Source organism: Protopterus annectens, chromosome 3.part1, assembly GCF_019279795.1.
Source record: "Protopterus annectens isolate FY-2018-M chromosome 3.part1, PAN1.0, whole genome shotgun sequence".
Lineage (NCBI taxonomy): Eukaryota > Metazoa > Chordata > Ceratodontiformes > Protopteridae > Protopterus > Protopterus annectens.
In genome coordinates this window covers 1,723,084,384-1,723,108,820 of record NC_056732.1, presented here as the reverse complement: position 1 = coordinate 1,723,108,820, position 24,437 = coordinate 1,723,084,384, and the positions used below count along the sequence as shown (strand labels likewise).

Below are 24,437 nucleotides of genomic sequence, written 5' to 3'. Positions count from 1 at the left end.
TTATTGTTTGTTTAGTTTAATTTTCAGTATGTAATAGCTTCAAGTTGTTGATGGTGCATACTGGTATGGGGGAAATGCCTGAAGAATGGAGAAAGGCAATTTTGAACTTAACAGCATTAGTTCAAGCAGCCTTGCAGGATACTGCTCTTTCAAAGGATACCATCACCAAACGTTATGCTAAATTACGGTCTGTTTTTGAACTTTGATGGCTACAGCAACATGATCTCAGTTAGCAGACAGAAACAGTCATTTCACGTACAGCTACCCTTTCAGAATTGCAAGTTAGAAAGTTTCAACCAGAATTAAAGTTGAAGGATATGGAGAATAGGAGTTGCAGAAAAAAATGTTTGTATATTTGGTCTTGCTGATGGTAAGGCAGGGGCAATCCGGATGAATTTCTGAAGATGGAACTTACTAGGGTGTTAAAACTGTCACAACCTCTACTCATGGAGTATGCACAAAGAGCAGGAATCAGAGTGTGTTTAAACAATCTGCCGAGACATTTGATTATCCAGTTTTTGGATTATGATGACAGAAATTGTATACTTAAAAAGAACAGAGAGCTGTGAAATTCTTTAGCCATAGCTGGATCTGTTATATACATACCACAGATTATAGTAATACATTATTTAACAAAAAGAAAAGGATATTATTCCAGTTATCAGAAAGTTAAGGTACTCAGACTGCTGATGCCAGTTAAATTTTTCAGTGATACTGAATACAGTGATGGAGGATCGGTAATCCTCTTTTGACAATCCTGAGGGTGCCATCGATGGTACTGAAGCATTGCAGGCCCAAAGAGGTCAAGTAAGCACATCAGCAAACATCTGCAAGATAGAAGCAGTGACAGGGGGCAGTGATAAGAAAATAGCTGATAGAGCCCCTTCAATGTCTCCATTTAAGTTTTTATTAGAGAAAAGGATGGTAGTTGCTCCGTTACTTAAGCTGACCAGTCTTTTTCCTTCGACTACTTAGAGAAGTCATCTAGCTGCAGTGTGCAGGACTGGAATTCCAGCACAAAAGAGGTTTCAATCTTTGCAAACCATTTCATGAGCAGGATTGGGACAGCAGCCATTTCATTACACCAAACCTTTCACCAGAGGAACTGGTCTTGGTTGACCACACAGCTTCTCAGGACTTGGTACATTCAGGTGGAGATTCCCAACCAGGACTGCTACAGTTCACTAATCACAAGTACTAAACTGGGATTCTTACTGTTATTACAACCTGTCAGGGTACTTTCTTGCTGCATGACTCAACTATGACATGTTTGGAGGACTATATTTTGAACACTAAGCTGTTGGGTGGCTTAAAGATTCTGTCTCAAAATAACACAGTAATTGAAGTAGTTTCTCATATGAGGCTATTAGGTGTGACAATAGATAAAAACCTTAAATTTGATGTTCATATACAAAATAGTATTAAAAAAATCAGAAACTTGGGATTTTCTACAGGCATAACAATTTCTCAAAACATCCACCAAATACAGCCTCGCTATCACCTGCCTGCTACCTCAGTCTTGTATGGGGCTCCAATCCACACCAAAAACAAAACTCTAAATATATTATAATAAAATTGCCAAATCTGCAACTAATGCAAAACATTATATGCATCACTGTGTAGCTCTGCATTCTCTTAACTGGCTTGAACTCCCACAACACATAGCCTGCCTTCAGCTTACAACTGCTCACAAAATCATCCGCAAACCTGCCGTCTGCCCTGCCCTTAACTCTGTATTTCACAACTGCTGACCCAAATAATCCCTCAGATCTGAGAATAAACAATGTTTCTCTTTGCATAACCCCACCAAGTTGGACGGACAAAGTGTATACTCTCACACTGTAGATAAACCCTGGAACTCTATACCTTTAACAATCAAAGCAAACCTAAACCTCCCAACCTGTAATCTCAGCTTCAAAGAATTCCTATTTTGATCATGGATCTACTCCTGCCCAAATCCTGGTTGAAACCAACAGCTCTGACTTACAATTCTCCACTTTACCTTCCACATTGTACTTATCCCCTCATTCTTCACATAATTTCATTATTACACCTGTCTACTTATTTCACTCTTCCTTTCACCTTAAAAGCTGCAATGGAAAGGAGGGCTTGTTGTGCTGTCTGGAAGCTATTAACCAAATATAAGTGCTCTATACCTCTTTCCCTTTTCCGTGAATTTTTTTCAGTCTTCACTTACTCTTCTCATAACATTACAACCTTTCCCAGCTTTTGTTTTCTTTTGTTTTAACATGCTGATAAATGTCATGAACTATGCTGCCATAAAAGTTTGTATTCTATCATTTTAATGCAAATTGTTAAACCTTCGCTGTGCACTCTGTTTATGGTATATTTTTGAAATACTTATTGGACCTTTTATCCCCAGGCCTCTACTGAAAATGGGTATGTTAAGACACAGTCGGACATTCACGGGAAACAAATGTCAATAAATAAATAATAAAACAAAAATTAGAAATTTAGATAGATTTTGTTGGTTTGATTACATGAAGGGCAGAATGAGCTTTTGTGCAATTTGCAAAAAGTGTCAACGGACAGCACCCAAGCACAGGTTTAAGAATGTGTGGACACCTATTGTGGGCGTCCCATTTGAATGAATTGCAATGGACATTCTGAGTTCACCTATAAATATGAGTAGTGGCCACTAGTATATTGTAGGAATTATTGACAATCCAATGAGATTTCCTGAGACTGTAATCATATAAACAGCTAATACAATGTCCATAGCAAAAGTAATACTGTTTTTCCCTTGAGTAGGAATCTGTCAGGAAATTCTCATTGACACTCCAAGCATGTCCTAAATTATTCAAGACTCTTGTCATTTTTTTAAATGAAACAAATAAGTGTATGTGTTCAGCACCCTTAGACAGATGGAATAGTTCATCAATTAATAATAACATTTTAAAGACTATTTTATGGAAAGCTATAGCAGAGGTTGGGAGAAACTGGAACCATCTGCTTCTATATCTTCTTTTAACCAAAAGTGAAATACCTCAAGCCTCAACTCGATTCACACCACTGTTGTATGGCACTCATCTCTGCTAAATACAATAAAATATACATGGAAGGAAGAAAATACCCACATTTAAAAGTGTGACTGGTCATTTTTAGAGGTGCAGGGCAAAAAAAAAAAAAGGGAGCATATAAGAGAAACACTTATCTTGAATAATTCTAACCAGCACATAAATTACATGTGCAAAGAGAGCTGAAGTGTCAATGCCCAGTGAGGTAGTTTAAAACTGTGCAAGCTGCGAATGCCAAAAGCAAGTGCCATGCAAGGTGGCAATGTCCTTTTAAAGCTGCAGAAAAGGTGAAGTGAAGAATAAGGAGAGAGAGCTGGAGAAAAGAAAACCAAAGTGGTGATGCTGTATAAATTCTCTGAAGACTTTAAAACATTGCAAATAAATTTATGGAAGAAGATAAGGCTCCCACAGCATGTCCTGAAGTAAAAACAGGAAAATTAAAACGGCAGATATTATCAACATCTCATCAACAAGAGATGAATTCTCTTTGTTGATTGGTAGACCTAGTTTAATCCAGTACAGTATATGAACTATGCCTGTTGAAAAAGTATACCAAAACCATAGTAGATGTCAGAACAGGAAAGAGATAAAAAAATGCTTAAAATTTGAACATGGTTGAATATCAGGTGAGTGTAATAGTCCCATGGTGCTTGATCCAAAAAATGATAGGTCCATAAGGTTTTGCAATGACTTCAGAAAGTCAAATAACATCAAAATTTGATTTAACTCATTCCCTTCAATGGAGCTTTGGAAGTTTGCATTGTAACTTCCAATGGGCGGAGTCTAAGCTTTTTGTTGGAATCAAATCATGTCTTCACATTTCAAACAAATATTCATATCTCTGGAGCCATAGATGTGAATGACAAACTCATCATCACAAACTGTTTTTATATCAGTAGTATTCTTTAGGTTCAAGGTTTTAAACTGGTAAATACAGCAACTATTAAATCTGTAATATTTTGTAAACAACTTGTAATATCTCAGCAACCACTCAAGTTACACACGTAATGTAAGGAGCATTTTGTTCATCCAATTGAGAGCTTTCATATGAGGTTAAGCAGTTATGTCTGTGCTTCATGGTTGCAAAGATATTTAGAAAAACATGAAATTTATGGCAATATAAATAAATATCATATGAACAGCAATTAATATCGCTCTACCTGCACTAGACAGAGATCAAATTTTATCACAGCTATGTTTTGCATAGTATAGGCTTTAAGATGGAATACTTTGTATGTACTATATATATAAGCCACGGTGGTGCAGCGGTTTCTTGTTGCCTCACAGCAAGAGGTTCTCCCGTTCGATTCTCAGCTGGAGTGCAGGGAGTGCCTTCTGTGTGGAGTCTGCAAGTCCTCCCCGCAGTCGAGTGGCGTTCGAAAGACATGTGTAGAATGGGCGTGCCTTCACTGAAGGATGGGTATTGAGGAAAATATCTACTGCCAGTCATTAGTGGACTGGAGTTCTGCTGTGGTGACCACTAACCGGGAAAAGCAAAAAGAAGAACAACTTTGTATGTACTATGGTTTTAAAATTATTAATGAAAATAACACGCAATATCTGATGCCTACATATTATGCCTATTATTATCAATAGGATGTAACTGCAGAAGCATCCACAGGTATCACCTGGCTTTAGTGTGTTTAATCCCATGATGCAAGTAGAGGAACTGATAGAAAATTTGGGCAATGCCTGGTTTCTGTCCACTTTGGACCTAACCAAAGGCTATTAGCAAATTTCACTCGACCAACAGGCTGAGGAAAAATGTTATTCTCCACATTGGAAGAATACTTCCATTACAAATTCTTGCATTTTGGTATCCACTGAGCACATGCAACATTCCAGAGATTGATAGACAAAATAGTTACACCTACGCCATGTAAACATCACCCAACCTAAATAAGGTAGTTGTATTTTCTGAGGCCTTTAAAAATGAACTCTATAAAGTTCAAACCATCTTAGATTCCCTACATTAAGCTGGGATAACTTCTAATCCTGGTAAATGCAAGTTAGGCATGGCAGACCCTCAATATTTAGGTTATTTAATAGGTCAAGAGATAGGAAAAGCATGGACTAAAAACTGATGCAATAGAAAACTGACCCATGCAAGTTATTAACAGAATTTTATTGCAAATGCTGCTGGCACTGCATGTTCCTTAATTGATTTGACCATGGGAAAGGCTCCCTTGAAATTAACTGAACTAATAAGGAAAAATACGCTTTAGACAACTAAGTCACAGGTTCATAGGTAGGTACTAGGCTATCAGCCCAAGGGCCTATGTAAGCCTAGCCAACAAGGTTCCCTGGCTTATGCCACCCAAAAAAGTTATTTTCTTGTGCCACTTTCGAGCAGAGACACAGAAGTGATCCCCGGGGTGTATTTCCTATTTCTTATCCACTCATCAAGATTTTTCTTGAAGAGTGCCAATGAAGAACTTTGCTTGACATAGCCTGTTCCAGAGTATGGGAAGTTTCCGGGACAGGAATCTATCCCTCCAGCATGTCCTGTTTATTGTGGTGACAAGGTTTAGGTCCCTAGAGCGTGCAGCTCGGAGGGATTGGGATTTCTTTAGGTGTAGCATGTCCAACAGCTCTGGGTTTGACATGGCCTTGTATGTTAGGCAGAGATCACCTCGGAGTAGGCAATATGCTACGGAGTAAAGCTGAAGTTTTTTGAGACGGTCAGTGTAGGGCATTTGTTTGAGGCCAGTAATCCTCTTTGTAAGGTACTTCTGTGGCCTTTCCAGCTGCTGCAGATGTCATGTTCAGAACCTATACTGACATCCTCCAACTTCTACAAAGAGTTTTGGGTACACAAGAATACCTCAAAATAGAGAGGTAAATGCTGTATTATCACAGATGGTAGAGGGAAGGAACATCTTCTGTGTTATATCAGCAGAACGTTCATCAATGTTGCGAAATACTATAAGCCATAGAAACAGAATATCTTGTGATAACATGGGCCCGTATCACCCTCAAATGCTATTTATAGGAAGAGAATTCATCCTTGTTAACAGATCATACCCCTCTTCATTGGCTTAATAGGCAGATAGACAATAGTTTTAAAGTGTCTCACTGGGCATTGATACTCCAGTTCTCTAACTTTAAACATAAATATTGTACAGCTTGGAAACTACCTAGATGCAGATGGGTTTTCTTGGTTATACAATCTATTCACTGAGGATAAAAAGAGTGGTTATTCAAGGAGAAGGATCATGTGACATAGTGGCAGTTGCTGAACTAGGGACTGATCCCTTTAAGACAGATATGCAGCTGGGAAAGTCTCGACGGCAAACGGGTGCAGGTCTGTGAATATGATGCACACTGCCAGAGAAGCAGGCAGATGCCTGATTTAAGGCCTGAGTTAGCGAGGATCTGCAAAGGATCTTCCTGTTTCTCAGAAGCTATGAATATAAGAAAATATGTCACTGAGAATTAAAGGAGGATCTAGGTGTGGTGAAGTGGGCAATTACGCTGGGTGCAACTTGTTACTCGGCACAATCAGCAGTAATGGGGTGATGTTTTAGTACCAGCATTCAGGAATGATTGCTGATACTCTGTTTCCACTGAAGTGCTTTGTATGTGGTATTTTAGCTATAGAAAGCCTTTTATAGCTGTTGCCCAGCCCAGTGACTGAAGAAGGAGTTCTCAAAGGACAAGACTGAATTACATGAGTACTGACTAGTTAAGATGGCTTGAGAGAAAAAGCATTATGTATTTGCAGGCACTGCAGCTGTGGAACTGACTGTGAAAATGTGAGTGGAAATATAAACAGTACATGAAAAGATGCATATTGTTTCATGGTTAATCTCCTTTTTGTCATCATAAACCTTTTAATTAAATCTCCATTTGGAAACTATGAAGCTACATGTTTTAAAAGACTATGAAAAACTACATTATTTCTGAAAGTACTGTAACATTTCTAATATTTATCTGTCTGTCTATCATTTCATATATGCACACACACACACACACACACACACACACACACACACACACACACATATATATATATATATATATATATATATATATATATATATATATATATTCTGTGTGTGTGTGTGTGTGTGTATAAATAGATATCTAGACATCTAGAGAGATAAATATACATTTATATAAATTAAATGTATATATATATATATATATATATATATATATATATATATATATATAGATAGATGGATAGATAGATATAGATATGGATACAGATATACACACATTATATATATATATATATATATAAAACTGTAGTGCATGTTTATAATGACTGGATTCTCAACAAGAATTCACTGACATTTTTCATACTTGAATTTAATGCTGTTGTTTTTACTTCTACAAGCTAGTGCTGATCATCACCATCATGATCGATCCCCCTTTTCCCATTTTCAACAGGGGGTTGGGGTATCCTACCTGCTTCAACACTCATGCATGACTTCTGCTGGTCTTCTCTCACACAATCCATCCACCTCTTCACTGGATCCTTCATTTCCTCTTGCCTTGTTCCTGTCTGACCCAAATATTCATCACCAGATTGTCTTCTGCTTTCCTGAACACGTGCCAGAACCACCATAATCTGTTCTCTTTTACCTTTTCTGGAATTGGAGCTTCTTTGGCTTCTGCTCTGATGTCCTCACTTCTTCATCTGTCACACAATGTACATCCTACTACACATCTCAGTCACTTCACCTCCATCACCTCTGCCTTCCTCATCTGCTCTGACATTGCTATCCAGGTTTCTGTACCATGCAGTGGTACTGATCTCCTCACTGTTTTGTGCACCTTACTTTTCATTTTTGGCATTCTTCTACCATACACTACCTTTGCTATTCAGTGCCAGATGGCTCAAACACCTCTGACTCTACCTTTTACTTCCTCATTCAAACTTCCCTTCTCAACCACCCCTCCCAGATACTTGAATCTGTTAACCTGGTCCACTATTTTCCCTTCTATCTCAGTTCTTGTTTTCTTCTGATTTCCTCCATTTGCTGCCATTACAGCTGTCTTATCTGTACTCGGTTTCATCCCACCATCCCACACTATGAGAGTGTTGATAAGCTCAAGAGGTTAGGCGTAAATTCTTATGTCACCTGGTAGATATCCAGCTAGCTCATAGATAGGACCCAGGAACTTAGAGCTGGGGAGTCTACCTCTGCAAAGAGGCCAGCCACAAGTGGAGTTCCTCAGGGGTTGGTTCTGGGACCTTTCCTTTTTGGTATTTACTTCTGTGAAATTAAGACCAATGTCAATGGCCTCTGGCTGACTAAATTTGTAGATGATTGCAAGTTAGGAGGAGTCATAAAATCCCCCTTTGACACACACATTCTCCAGAAAGGGCTGACACAGACAAATACCTGGTGGATTAAAACCAATTGTCAAGAAGTACCTGATAGTATCCTTTGGGAAGTCATGTAACCCTGGTGACTATCATATTGACAACACACCCCTAAGAGTTGACCCAGTAGTCAAGGACTTGAGGACACATATAGACAGTAATCTAGCCTTTGATCATCATTGTTTCTACAGTAGTGAGAAAATCATTTTATGTTGTCAACTTATAAACAAAGGTATGGTGTCTAGGTCCAAGGAAGTCATTGTTCCACTGCATTCGACATTCATCGGACCTGTCATTGAGTACAATGTCCCCTTTGGTATATATGTAACCAGGCACATCCAACAATTGGAACATACACAGAGGTTCCTCACTAAGAAAATACAGAGCATACGTAACATGTCCTATGCAGACCACCTCAAGGCCCTCTCCCTGTATTCTGTTTCCTAAAGACTGTCAGACCCCACCCTCATGGACTTCCTGCATGTCTACAAAACAAACAGCACCATAATTACCCATTCCACAGATTAATCTTATGTCTGATATAAATAGGATCTGCTGGAGAGATAGGTATGTATAAGTATGCATATGTATCCCAGAGACTACCTCTTCTCTGGAACAGGCTTCCATGCATGTGATGCAGAACACATCCCTAACTCAGTTCAAGTGTAACTTGGACAATTGGATGTGAAACAGGAATTCATCCCTAGTTTGTCCAATAATGGACACAGGCAGTCTGTAAATGGTTAATCTCCCAGGCCTTGCTTGTAAATGTTTCATCTCCCAAATCTCTGCTTACACTTATAAAGGGTATGAGAAAGTGTCAGAGATTTGGAATGCATGGTTAGGCTAAAAGGACCCTTATGGTTGTTATCCTAGTAAACACCTATGAACCTATGTCCCTTCAGTTTTACATTTCATTCCCCTATCCTTTGATGAAGGTCTTGCTCAGAATCTGCCTGTAATGTCACATCATCTGCATGTAACAACTTTGGTGATCTGTCCCCTCCAGCATATTTGCTAACATATTCTACCACCAATATGAACACTAGTTATCTCAGAGTTGAATCCTGATACACCCCTATGCCCACTAGGAACTCCTCCCTGAGACTGAGCATTAATCATACTTGAGTCACTAGATCCTTCTATATACCCTGCACTAATCCTACCAGTGTTTTTGGAACTTTGAACCATTGCAGGACTGCCCAAATCAGCTTTCTTGGGACCTTGTCATACACTTTCTCCAATGCAAGGAATGCCTACTTTGAATCCTTCCTCATTTCTAAATTCTTCTCAACTATCTGCCTCAATGCAAGCATCAGGTAAGTTGTGCTGCATCTGAACTGCTCATCTCCCTTCTTACTTTCTACTACTCTTTGTATTCATTTATCAATCACCCTCTCCCCAACTTTCATGCAATGCGACAAGAGTTTGATTCCTGTATACTACCCATAGTTCTGAATGTTCCTTTGTTCTTGAACACTGGCACTTGTATGCTTATTCTCCAGTCATCTGGGATACGCCTTTCTCTCCATACTGCCATGAGTACCTTCAGGAGCCATTTTTACCCCATCTCACTCAACATCATGATCACATCTGCTGTGATCTCATCTGAGCCTGCTGTTTTCCCTGACTTTATTTTGCATAGTGCTGTTATTACTTCTTCTAGGGTGGGAACCTCCTCTTCTTTCATCATAGGCTATGTCTGGGGCAGTACAGCTTCTGTGAGGATTTTTTCATTCAGATGCTGCTGGAAGTACTCCTTTCATCTGCCTTTGATGTCCTGTGGACTGGTGAGCAGGTTGTTGCTGGCATCCCATAATAATGGTGTCTTAACTATCTTCATGATCTTTCTGTCTTTGCCATGCAACCTGATAGAGTTTCCTTGTGCCATTTACTAAGTCACTTTCCAGAGGCAGGTAAAGTGCCTCTGATGCCTTGTGCATTGTTATTGCAATTCCTCTCTTACCCTATTTGCTAACCAACCAATATTTGTGCCTTGTCTTGTCTGTGTTTTTGGTCTCTCATATTTTCCTGTATTCTTTCTTTCTTTTGATGTCTTCCTGGCCACCAGCTTTCTTATGTATCTTGCTTCCATATCTGGCTTGGTCACATAACTGTTCTGAGGCGGTACCATTTTTCTTCATCTCCCCCTATTTCATCATCTTCCTGAGGTATTAGAGCCATGAGTAATTCCTTGAACATTTGTACTTTCTCTCCAGTCAATTTCCAGGTCTTCAGCCTAGTCTCTGTTGACCTTAGAGTCTTCTGTGATCACTGCTTGCAGCTGATTGTAGCAATCAGTGGTTTATGCCTTGGGCTGACCATTTCACTGGTGAAGATTTTGCTACTGCTGGTTCTACTGCAGTGCCCTTTTTCTTACTAGGACATCTACCTCAGTTGCATGCTGGCCACTCTTGTATGTGATCTTCTGACTGTTTTTCATGCTGAACCATGTGTTGGCCACCATCCAGCCATTTGTCAAACTGAAGTCTAGAATGGCCTCTACTTCTTTATTCTTGTTGCCTCACCCATGTGGACCCAGGGTTTCCTCATATCCAGTTCTGTTTGTCCCAATGTGTGCATTTAGGTCTCCTGTCATCATAATTTTTTCATGTTATTCTGCTTTGCCTCTTAAGTCCTGCAACTGATGTCTGAATGCACTTTTTTCCTCACTATCATTACTGTGCTATGGGAACATAGGCTGAGATTATGAATACTACCCTAGCATTAAACTGGAGTCTGATTGCCATGAGTCTATTGTTAATTCTCATGATATCCCTCACTGTGTTCTGAAGCTTATCCCTCACCACAGTTCCAAAACCAGTTCTAGTCTGTTCTTCTCATGAGTCATAGACTCTGAATTCCAATCCAAGTGATTTTGCCTCATTGCCCTTCCATCTTGTCTCCTGGATAGATAGGATGTCCAGCCTCATCAGTACCATCTTGTCATCCATTTCCAAGCTCTGTCTTGTCAGCGAACCTACATTGAGTGCAGCAATTCTTAGTTCATGTTTATCAGGTTGATTGGTTTTAGATCCAACTTTCACATGACAGAGATATCTCAGATAACCCAAACTGGGAAACTTGACACTCGCCAGCTAGCAGCTTATTTACCCATGGCTGCTGGACTTTATGGCAGGCACACACTGGCCAATAGGGGCATATACACTCCGCTCCCACCATTAGTATAGGTCCCATGTGTAGGTCAGATTAGACCGGGTTCTCAACCCATTTATCACTGGCAAATATACATGCCCATTTGACAACATTGGGAAACATGACCAGATCACCTACAGCCATATTTTAAACCAAGATAGTGTTATTTGTTATAACTCTGTTGTTTATGATGGCCAAAGTTTTTTTTTTCTTTTTTTTAACTTGATAACTGGGCTAGAACACTAATCCCATTGGACATATTTCAGTCTCAGACTAGGGTAAACACACATTATGTATAGCAAATGGCTGCCTGATTAGGGGTTGACATAATGGTTAAAGAATTTGCCTTACAGACACAAGGCACAGGGTTTTATTTTTTTCACTACTGAAGAGAAAATCACTGACTTAAAATGGCCTGCAAGGGCAGCTATCCTAGTACTTTTCTATGAACCTCTAAAAACTATTTATGCATGATTATGCCCTTTGGGAAACTGTCAACCCATGTTAATTACTCCATCGTTAAATCACCCCCAAGAGTCAACCCAGTTCTAAGGGATTTGGTAACGTACTCTTGCTTGTGAACAAGACATAACTAAGATAGTAAGAAAACCTTTCCATGCCACCCAACTTATAGGTAAGGGTGTAACATCCAGGTCCTATGAAGTTATAGTATCACTTTCCTCAACCTTTATCAGACCTATCCTTGATTACAATGCCCCCCTTCAGACCTATCATTGATTACAATGCCCCCCTTCAGACCTATCATTGATTACAATGCCCCTCTTTGGCATGTATCTATTCAGACACTTGGAACAGTTGGAATACTCATAAAGGTTTCTCACCAGAAGAATTCAGGGCATGAATACCCTGTCCTACACTGATCATTTAAAGGCTGTGCCACTGAATTCTGTCTCCTACAGATTACTGAGAAGGGATCTTTGCCTGGCTTATAGGGATTCCTCAGACCCAGCCCTTATGGATCTGTTGCACATGCACAAAACAAACATCACCAGAAACACTACATCCATGAATCTAAACTTCACTTCTGATATAAACTGAACACACTGGAGAGACAGATCTATGCCCCAATGGATGACAACACTCTGGAATAGGGTCAGCATCCATGTAAAACCGAGTTTACTCATGACCCTGTTCAAATGAAACTTTGACAACTTGGAGAGAAATCATAAATTTACCCCAGCTCTGGCTCCCGTGTCCCTTATGGACAGGGACTGCCAATAAGAAAAGTGTTATTCTAAATAACAACCACCTAAAAATATTTTGTTATCTCTGTACTAATATGCCTCCTATAGATGGCCATAAAAATATGGGACCCAAATAGTTTGGGATGTGCAGCAAGGTTTGTAAGGGCCCTATAGTGGTTCATTAGCCTAGAGACAACCTATAAACGCAACATGTGCATGCATTATATGCAGAGTGAATACCAGAGTTGGCTTAGGGGTATAAAGATAATTAATATATAACATATACAGAGTCACTGGCAAAAAACAGTATATACATGCATTATATACAGAGTGAATGCTGGGATGGCTTGTTGAAAGAATCAAAATAAAAAGTAGAGATGGAGCAAGCTATGTAGAGGGAAGTGCGGCAGAAAGAGATTAAGTGATATGAATTGAGAGAAAGCAGTTGCATTTTCCTTGAGTTTTGTAATGTTTTATTAGTTTTGTTTGAAAAATGAGGTAAAATAATGATCTCTAAGAAAAGAGGGGAGAGATTCTTACATGTTTGCAGGACGGACTGAAAATTTCATGGCTTGTTCACTGAAATCTAGTTTGGGGCGTTGAAGGAGAGGGCCTGAGTGGTTAAGACTTCTAACGTATTATCATGGAACTTATAAACAAAGACATTGGCAACCTTAAAACTCTGGACCCCACTCAGTTTGGGTTCATGAAGGGCTGATTTTGTCTCCTGAACCTGATTGACTTCTTAGAATCAGTCTTCAGAGCCGTGGACGAGGGTAAGGCAGCCCACACAGCCTATCTGGACCTTGCCAAGGCCTTTGACACCATCCCACACTCTGGAATCATAGAAAAACTTACTAAGCTGGGCATTAATCCCTACATCACTCGATGGGTTGCCAACTGGCTTACTGACAGAACCCACACTGTAAAGGTAGCTGATTCCAAATCCAGCTCCAGACAAGTGACAAGTGGAGTACAACAGGGTTCAGTCCTGGAACCACTCTTGTTTAGCATCTACTTCTCTGAAGTACAGGCCAACACTAAGGGAATCTGGCTAACAAAGTTCGCAGATGACTGCAAACTGGGAGCCATTATTGAATCCCCAAATGATGTGGATACTCTACAAAAGGGCCTTACAGAAACAGATGCTTGGTGCCAGAGCCATGGCCTCAAGCTCAATGCCAAGAAATGTATAGTTATCCCCTTTGGGAAAAAAAACATGTACTCGTGAATTACCACATAGGTGGCAGTAAACTAAACGCCGAAAGTGTGATAAGAGACTCAGGGACACAGGTGGACAGTGGTCTCACCTTCAATAACCACATTGCCACAACATTCAGGAAATCCTTCTATGTGGCATACCTCATCACTAATGGCTTTTCATCCAGAAAAAAGGAGGTCATTGTCCCACTGTACTCATCCCTCATTAGACCCATTATAGAATACAATGCCCCATTTGGTATGTACCTCTCAAGACATTTGCAACAACTGGAAAGGCCGCAGAAATACCTCACTAAAAGAATCACAGGCCTAAAGCAGATGCCCTATGCTGACTGCCTTAAAAAACTTCAGCAATACTCTGTCGCATATTGTCTACTCCGAGGCGATGTCTGCTTAACATACAAGGCCATGTCAAAACCAGAGCTGTCGGACATGCTACACTTAAAGAAATCCCAATCCCTCAGAGCCACACACTCCAGAGATCTAAACCTTGTCATCACAATAAACAAAACATGCTGGAGGGATAAGTTTCTGACCCAGAGACTGACCAGACTCTGAAATGGACTGTCCATACATGTCAAGCCGAGCGCCTCTTTGGCCCTCTTCAAAAGGAACCTTGATGACTGGATGGGAGAAAGGAAATTCACCCCGGGGATCATGTCAGTTGCCCTGCTAGACAGGGTTCCAGGGAAGTAAATAGTGTGGGAAGAAATATCCAGGGAATTGTTATGGCTAGGCTTGTATAGGCCCTAGTGCCGATAGCCTAGTACCAACTTATGAACCTATAAGATTGCACGCTGGTGCATCCCTGATTAGTTTGGAGGCTGGTGGGGGTGGTGTCATCTTTGATAAGCTTAAATAGCTTAGAGTTGAATAGAAAGTCATCATATGGTTAAAAGGGTAACCAGTTAGCTTTTTTAGTGGTTTTGCAGTGGTGTTCATTTCTTGGGGAGAGAGGGATGAACCTGCATATGGCATTTGAGATGGTTTGAATGGTGGATGCATTCCTTTTAGAGGCTGCAGCAATCAGAGGGAGACCATATTCTAAATGACTCAATAAGATATCAATACATATTGCATTCTGACAAAGTCTTCGAAGAAAAGAGGAGAATGTACTAGCTCAAAATAGGAAAGAGTTGATTCTTTTTGTGTGCGTGGAGATGAAATTTAGGAAAGGGTGTAGCGAAATCCCTAGGTATTTGAACGTAGTGATGTTTTCAGTAGCGATATTCATATGACTGAGGCTTTGTAGAAGTCTGGAAATAGAACTGAGCATTTACCTGGTACAAAAACACATTGTTTTTGTTTTGGAAAGTTAAGGAATAATTTTTTATCATTGACCCATTAAATAATAAGACCATGAAAAGCAGCCTGAAGTTCAAGTTCAAGAGATGTGAAAGAATGGTTGGAACAAAATTGGACCATGTCATCAGCAAAATACAAGAAAGAAAGATGAGGTAAGTAAAAAGGGCGGTTGTGAAGTGGAGAGGTGCCAGAAAATATCTTCAGGGGTCATCTTTCTGCAGTGGATTTGATAGAGGTTAATGAGTTGAATTTCATTGAAAAGTAGCTGTTAGACTGGTAGTTTTTAAACCAGGCAATGTGTCTTCACTAATGCCTACTTCAGTGAGATGGTCTAAGGGAACTGTGATTGACAAGTTCAAAGGATCTGGTGAGGCCAATAAACATGAACCCAGCAATTAGGCCTTTATGCATTCCAAGAAGAATGCTATCAGTGAATGTTCAGATTGCTGTGGATGTACGATGGCTAGACTGGAAGCCATGTTGCTTTTGAGAAAGAATGTGGTATTGGCTGATGTACTGAGTAAGTTGCAAGTAAAGTCATTTTTACAGAATGTTTCGTAGGGTAAGGAGGATATAACTGGTTGGAAGTCTGGGGGATTCAAGGGATTTGCTTCCTAAGAAAGAGGTTTTACAATGGCATTTTTCTAAATATTAGGCATAATATTAAGTGTAATATACAGGTTGTGGAGATGTTTCAGAGTGGGTATGAAGTGATCTTTGCAGTGGTAAATAAATCATGGGTGAAGGTTGTCTGTATCAGGGGATATCAACTTTAATCTCATCAAGCAGTGGGTGAATGTCCTTGAATGTGATAGTTCTGAAGTAGAAAGGACATATGAAGGGATACTGGGGTGGCAGAGACGGTTTGGAACTGGGTAGAGTAAGGGATAGGAAGATTGCTGGAATGAGTAAGAAAAATATATGCAGAAAGAGTATATGGAATTCATGGAGGGAAAGTTACTCAGTAAGATAGTTAACCTCTTTATAAACATTTTTTTGGGATTTTTATTAACTCATTCCATCCGAGTGATGCCTCCAGGTGCATCTATAGTTAATGCCTACTGATGCCTCTAGGTGTCAATTATTGCTTGTTCATATTTGCATCAATAATTCCAAAAGCATGCTATGTACAAGGTTTTAAAAGATTTCATCGTAAAACTTACACAATGGCAAACTCAACTACATTAATATTTGAACTCTGTCTAGTGCAGATAAAGCAATATTAACTGTTGTTTATATGATAATTTATATAGATATCATTTTTGCATTTTTCTAAATATCTCAACAATCAAATAACACAGTCAGAACTCCTTAGCCTCATATGAAAGCTGTCAGCTAGATGAATAAAATGCTGCTGACAGTATTTGTTTAACATGATATTTTGTAAACAACTTATTACAAATGTAATAGTTACTGTGTTAACTCTGACTTATAAAATTCAGTTTAGGAAGTAGAACCTAAAGAATACTACCACTATAGAAATAGTTTGTGCTGAAAGGTTTGCCATTTATACTTCTTTCATAACCCCTATAGTTCAAGAGATATGAACATTTGTTTGAGATGTGAAGACATAATTTGATTCTGAAAAAAGGCTTAGGCTCCTCCCATTGGAAATTACTGTGCAATCTTCCTGAGCTCTATTGGAGTGAATGTTAATAAGGTTTGGTATGATTTCATCAGCAGACTTTTATGATGGCATAATACATGTTTGTTTGGCAAAGGCAGCATAGCTGGGTGTAGCATAGTCTGTTTATGGTACAGAAGGGGTTTCCAGGAATGCCATGCCTTGTCTTTAAGTAATGGAAGAATGTTAGGCTGATGCATTATCCAGTTACCAGTTTTTCAAATATAACAAAACCAACAAACAAACTGGTTAAAACAATAAATGCAATGTCAATCAGCTGCTTAACAGAACCAAAAGTTTTTTATTAACTTATAAACCATAAACATGAGAGCTTTCATTTGAATAAGTCCAAACTTCATCAGATACATTTCATTACTAAATCCACCATTTAAATATCTCGCAACATATTACCAAACAACTGGAGATTATGCCAAGTTATGCCTCTTTTTTCTCAAAACTGGTCAATGTTAGTAGAGAAAACAGAGAAAATAGATGATTGGATATACAGACACAAGGAGCCATACATACATACACAAGTATAGGGATTCATACTCTGGGGTTACGGTCCATGGTGTACAGTTAAAAAAAAACTTTATGATAAAGAATATTTTAATCCCTTACCTGTTTGCTGAAGTCATTCCACATGATTTTTTGATGATTGATATAAAACCTTGTATCAGCAGGCTGTCTGGTATCATATGTTCCAACTACCGGAAATGATACTTTTCCGTCTGCAGTGACAAACCAGTTCATAATAGAATATGGAATGGATACAAAACCCTCTTCATTAAAAAATATCTCTTCATTTACAGGTGTTGTGATGTGAATTCTGCGCAAGTAATGGAACAGCTAAGGAGAAAGAGACAGAGACCTCAGGGTCACCTAAATCTGTCATACTAGCATAGCAGCCACATAAACACCGACTGTTCCTGGTATGGAAAACTAGAATAAAATATAAAGATTCAGCATTTTTCTTTTATTTGTAAATCATATCAATTTCTGATATAATGAATGTATAATGGAAGAGTTACCTGATTATAAATGTTATCAGAAAATAAAAGTCATCAACACAGACAAAGCAGAACAGCTCAGTAAATGCTCAGAAGGAAAAAGCCCATCTTCATATTTTAAATCAGCAATGAAGAAAATAAAAACAACACATTTTCTGCAATATAGAAACTACTGAAATAAGAGCAAAACATTTACATTTTTTGAAATTGTGTGGTATCATCATCATTAACCCCCTTTTTCTCATTTTCTATGTGAGGTTGGAGTGTCATGACAACTGTTGTCATTTCTCTCGATTCAATACCACTCTCCTAGATTTTACGACAGTCATACCTGACTGCCTCAGGTCTTCTCTCACACAATCCCTTTACCTCTTTGTTGGACAGCCTTATTTCCTCTTGCCTTCTTCCTATCTGTCCCAGATGTTATTCACCAGATTTTCTTCTGTTCTGCACATATACCTGAACCACCATAATCTGATCTATTTGATTTTTTCTGCAACTGGAGCTACTTTGGCTTCTGCTCTTATGGCCTTAATTCTTTGTTTGTCCCACAGTGTGCATCCTAGCACCACTCTCAGCCACTTCATCTTCATCGCCTCCAGTGTCTATAACTACTCTGCCTTTACTTTCCAGGTTTTTGTACCATACATTAGTCCTTGTCTAACCACTGTTTTGCACATATTACTTTTCAGCTTCTTTGACATTTTTCTGTCATACACTTGGTGCCAGCTGACTGCATCCCTATCATTCTAGCTTTGACCTCCTCATTCAGACATCTATTTTCCTCAACCACCCCTCCCAGATACATAAAGCTGTTAACCTACTCCACTATTTTCCCTTCTATTTCAGTTCTCAGCTTCCTCTGATTTCTCCCATTGACTGCCATTAATGTGTTCCCTCCACCGTTGCTAGTGTAGTCCATCACCAGCATGAATTGCAGTGGGCTCATAGCTAAACCCTGATGCACACACACTCCCACTGGAACCCCTTCTGTGATACTGAACACTGATCATACTTGAGTCATTGGTTCCTTCCAAATAACCTGCACTAATTGTACCAGTGTTTCTAGTACTTCAAACCACTGCAGGACTGCTCAAATCAGCTTTCTTTGGACCTTGTCATATCCTTTCTTTAATTTTAGGAATGCTCAGTTAGACTCTTTCTTCATCCCTAGCATCTTCTAAACTATCTGCTTCACTGTAAACATTGGGTCAGTTGTGATGCATTTTGATCTGAATCTGAACTGCTCATCTCCCATCTTACTTTCTCCTGCTCTGTGTATTTATCAATCACCCTTTCCAGAACTTTCATGCAGTGTGACACGTGTTTGATGGATCTATGTCTGTTTAACGAAAAAACACAGTGTCAAAATCTGTATGTTCAAGATCATATAGTTGACACTGCAGTTAATTGAAAAAGTGACATAAATACACACAACTCCCACCAACAACACAAACAATGTTTTTGTAGAGGGGCATGCCCCCCTGCACTCCCCCCACATCCCCTACTAACCGTTTATACCAACTCTGAGATTGCACTACAGTAGGAAAAGGGCAAATTCCCTGATCTCTACTGTATTACAGTCTCAGTCAGAATGGTTCAATGAACCAAACTGGTGACCATATGCCCCAGGATTCACGAAACTCCATGCAAGAATAAGACTATTCTTGCATGGCGTGGTTCGTGTCCATTTAGAATAGCAGCGCACCTTGCATATGCATGAAGGCACGCTGCTATGTAATTTAAATGATCATGAACCAGGAACGAGTTCAGGGGGCATGTGTCAGCAGTCCCTACACATTTAACATGCCCCCTTCACTGAGAAAGTGCCGTACGGCACTTTGTGACACAGATGGGTGTCAATGTATATAATATTAGATCCTGGCTCTAATATTATATACTAAACCAGTGTTCGAAGACACTGAAATGTAAGTAGCTAAAATTTCAGTGTCCGCGGACACTGAAAAACAAAAAACACAACCACCTAGAAGGCAGCAGCCTTCAAGTGCACATCCCCGAATGTATGCACTCTTGCTCTACATGCATGGAAGCAGTAGGGTAAGAGGAAAGCAATAAAAATACAAAAACATTTTTTTTCATCAAATAAATCTGAAGTTTAAGAGGTGCACAGCTTGTTTGCGCAGCACGCTGCTATTCTTAGTCTGGCTGAAATACTGAAAATGATAGACAAGTGCTACTGTGATACAAAACGTCATCAAATGGCTGTAGCATAGTGGTACTGTGATGGTTTAGTATGTAGAATATGCTTGGTTTAAATCCCCCCTCTGCCAGTTTCTTTAAAATCTTTTAAGGAAATTGAATTACAGATGTCAATCATATGGCCCATGTATAGCACAGTAAGGGTGGGAATATGTAAAATATAACTGTAAAATGTACTTCATAAATTTAATGAAAAAATAGATTTAAGCAATGCTTTGCTAGTGTAAGCATTGCTTACCGGGTATCAGCTGTGCTTACATGGTGTAAGCATTATTATGCGGATTTGCGTGGAGCTAAGCGTAGTTCAGCATGCTAAAACCCGCCAATCAAGAAAAAGTGCAGGAAAACTGCCCTATTTAAACTGCACAGGCAGGAGTACAGCCATGACCATTTGGGATTGCTCACAGCAGGACCAAAATGTCTGGTGTCGGTGAAGGTGTTCGCTTCCAAATGCAACTTTGGGGCAACCAGAAGTCTAGGGTCATGGTTAGGCTCCTACTAAAAATCATGATGGCAGGCTGCTGCAGGGCCAGTACTAGGGTTTACAGTACAATGTGGAGGCCTAGGAACAGCTTGCATGTAATCTCACCAGTGCCACTGGCATAGCTCAGACTGGTGAGCAGGTAAGTCACCACCATAATGACCTGAAGTGGAGGAGGGGTGCACTCTTGGACCAATGGATCCAAGAAGCCTGTGTGCAGGATGTCCCACCTATGTATAAGTATGCAGTCTTATGTATCTCTAAGTATGGAAAAAGTTCACCTTGTGACTGTGCAGGTGTGATTAATGTGTGATGTCTCCCCATACAGCGGTGATGTCCCAGAATGTTGAGGCTAATACCCAGTGACTGGTCTGGCTGTGTTGGCAGTAGAGTGAGTACAGAATACACCCTAATATTAGCAGTAAGAAATCAAAATTATAGTAATGGTAGTACTGCCTGTATATATAATTGTACTGTAAAAGTCAGGAATAAATGCCTGTGTCAGGTTACCAGTGTAACAATGGAGTACTCCCAGCTGATGTGTAACACAGATGTCAGTAGCAAACAAGGTACAATATGCAGGAGAAGAATATTCAAATATGTATGAGTGTATCTTAGTGAACCTGCCAAGAAGGTGCCATGTCAGGGCTACTGTAACACTTAGAAATGAAAAACATTCCTTGTGCAGATCATGCAGGAATAGTAATTGTGGATTTCTGAGTTGTACACAGATATGTATGTCAAAACTAATAAATGTGATCCCAAACACAGTTGTGTGTCATCTCACTTGTACCTGAAACATAGAAATGCACATGTCCTGCAGAATGTATTAACTGAGGTGAACTGATTTAACACTGCTCGTCTGCATACTTTAGAATGGGCATGTCAACTAACTGAAAAAAAACAACAGTACATATTTCCATCAGAATGTGTTTTACTTGTTTGTCTGCCAGGACTGTCCTATGTTAACCTATCAATTTCAGCTGTATGTAGCTGTGAATGTACTGAAAAATGTATACGGCTAACAGGTGCAGACTTAAAACCTACACTGTGTACTCAGGAATCTAAATTGTAGTTTGTAGTTGTAAAACAGTCATATGTGCAATCCAGATAATGTGCATGTTTCACAAACAGTGACACCAATGTCTGTTGTGTATGCATAATTTGTACTGAAAATGGGAAACAAATAATTCAACATGTCATAATAAAAGTACTGTGCACAAAAATATGTACTAAATAGAAATGTCACAAGCAACACACAACACCTTCCCAATTGCTCATTCTGATAAGGGCTAGGCCTGTAGTTCAATTTTGCACACACACCACTGTTCGAATCCAGGGACTGCCACTAACATCTCAGTCTGGTTCTACAGTTATAAACTGCAATCTGAATAGAAAAAAGTAATGTACTGCAACACATACATTTTCCATACAGGGCACACAGGTAAAGAAATCTGAATACAAATACTAGTATGATGTGTATAACTATGAAAGGTGTACAATTGCCGTGTTGATCAGCCCCAGTCCTACAAGTAGATGCAAGCTAGACATCCACACTTTGCAGTCTGGCCCAGACAAGCCCCACCCAAGTGTCACGCTGTCACGGATAGTTTCCCCAGTTGCCAAGAAACCTTCACACAGAGAATGTTACAGTAGATGTATTTGAAAGGCACAACACACACTCCAGGGCCTGCAACTAATATGTGAAACTGAAATATGTGTAGAAACAGCAATGTAATGTGCACACAGTTCATCTGCACAGGGCCCACAGATAAAGAAATTGGTATAGAAACAGGTCTGATGTGTATAACTAAAATAAGAGTACAATTGCTCTATTGATATCTACAGCTATTGGTGTGCTGTAGCAGCCCCATGGCCCAGGTAGAGTGTAAGTGTGGTCAGAATGTAGAGTAGTGAATAGTAGTGTACTGACAAATATACTTGATAGCAGTTGTCAATTGAATCTGCTCCCTTCCCCCACCACTCAACTGATCCAACTAACACAATGAAGCCGACATGGGTATGTTCCTAAACAAACCTCTACTGTTGGGACCATTGTCCATTTGGTTTATCATTGTTTAAACTGTGTGCATACTAATATTCCCTGTTGAATAATAATTGTATTGCCTGTCTGACATACCATTAACTGGCATGCTGTTGCAACTCTGAATGCCATTTTATATATGCATTGGTTCTGTTTGCTATGGCACTGTTATAATTGCACTGTTTTGGGTAAATGGGAATATCCATGCATGCTATTTTGACTAATGTAATGTGTTGTGCATGACTAACCAATATTCTTTGTTAATTTCCACACCATAGCACATATGGGAAGGCAGATCAGAGCGGATCCGCCTCTTCCACACCTCCTGGTCGAGGCACTGGGTCCCAGCATGTCTGGGACCCAACCCAGACCTCCCTCATCTGCTGGCCCTGCACCACCCTTGGGTGGAACCACTGCAGTGGATAGGACTCACTCCCTCCCTTGCAAGTGGGCATGGTGAGGATGTTGTCACCTGGGACGAGGTCTGTGGCATGGAGTGCAGTTTCTACCAGATGGAGCTGGATGACCACCTGCACCAGGTGGAGGGCAGGCTGGCACAGCTAGAGGGGCAGGTGGCCCATCCAGCCCAGCCCCCAGCACAGCTACCTTCAGGGCTGTGAAGGAGTAGTGGTGACTGCCATTGGATGGGGACATCAGTGTCACTACTACCATCTGGGGGGCTCATGAGCCTTGGATTCCCAACCACCCTCCCCGTCAAGGTGTTTACCCCATGTGTCATACACCACCCCTGTCTGATGCCTTGTCTGTCTTGTCTGTCTGCAAATGCAACCTCTCCTACCAAACCTTCCTCACCACACTCACCTATAATCCTTCCTTAACATTCCACTCTCACCTTAAAAAGCAAAAAGGTCATTTGTCCCACAAAATAATCACATCCCATGCATAACTCTGCATTTTGCCCAGAGACATGTACCCATCACACAATCTAACCCTACCAATCATCCATATTGTATGATGCCCACACACCTCCCTGTAGGGTGTGAGGCTCCAAATTCTAAATTGCCCACATTGAAAGCAGCTATTGCTGCCAAAGAAATGCAGAGCTATGGTACTTTCCTACACCTGTCCTACACATCCCTTCATGTTCCTCCTCTTGTTTATCTCCCTGCTTGCCCCAATTCCACAACTTTCCTATCTCCCTTTTTTCTTTTCTTTATTTGAAATTAGCTCTGGTTTAAGTGGCCGTCAGTGGGCATAAGTGAAGCTGAGCTCACATAAGCATTGTTTAGCTCCGTGCAGCTCCATCCAAACCCATTTACAACTGCTTTAATATGCCTTAATCACTCTGCTCCAACAGACCCTGTTCTGCCCAGCAACAAAATAGCCAACCCTTTCATGCTTCAAACCCAGGACCCTGTACACTACAGCCAAAGTGATTTACCAATAAGCCATTAGAGATGCACATAAATGTGATGTTTTCTCAAACATATCATGCAGCACAGTCATTCAACAGTATTGAAAATGCATTTATATATGCATATATATATATATATATATATATATATATATATATATATAGGTTCATAGATTAGTACTAAGCTAGCTGCCCTTGTGGGCCATTTTAAGCCTAGCTAATTATCCCATGCAAGAATCAAACCTTGCACCTTTTATATGTAAGGTAAACACTTTAATCATTATGCAAACCTCCCAATATATATATATATATATATATATATATATATATATATATATATATCAATGTGTATTGTGTTTGCACATTGGATCCACACTCTGAACCTCTCACTGCAAAACATCTGACCAAAGGCACTGTTAATGG

General features: G+C 39.8%; 1 protein-coding gene across 1 annotated transcript in view; it reads right to left on the bottom strand.

Moving 5' to 3' along the window:
* LOC122798639 (extracellular calcium-sensing receptor-like) overlaps nucleotides 1-24,437 on the bottom strand; it is a 661,997-nt gene that overhangs the window by 95,859 nt on the left and 541,701 nt on the right. The window contains exon 2 of the mRNA XM_044067724.1: nucleotides 17,506-17,733. Within this exon, the coding sequence (XP_043923659.1) occupies nucleotides 17,506-17,637 (132 nt within the window). The 5' untranslated portion in view covers nucleotides 17,638-17,733. The remainder of the gene's footprint in view (nucleotides 1-17,505; nucleotides 17,734-24,437) is intronic.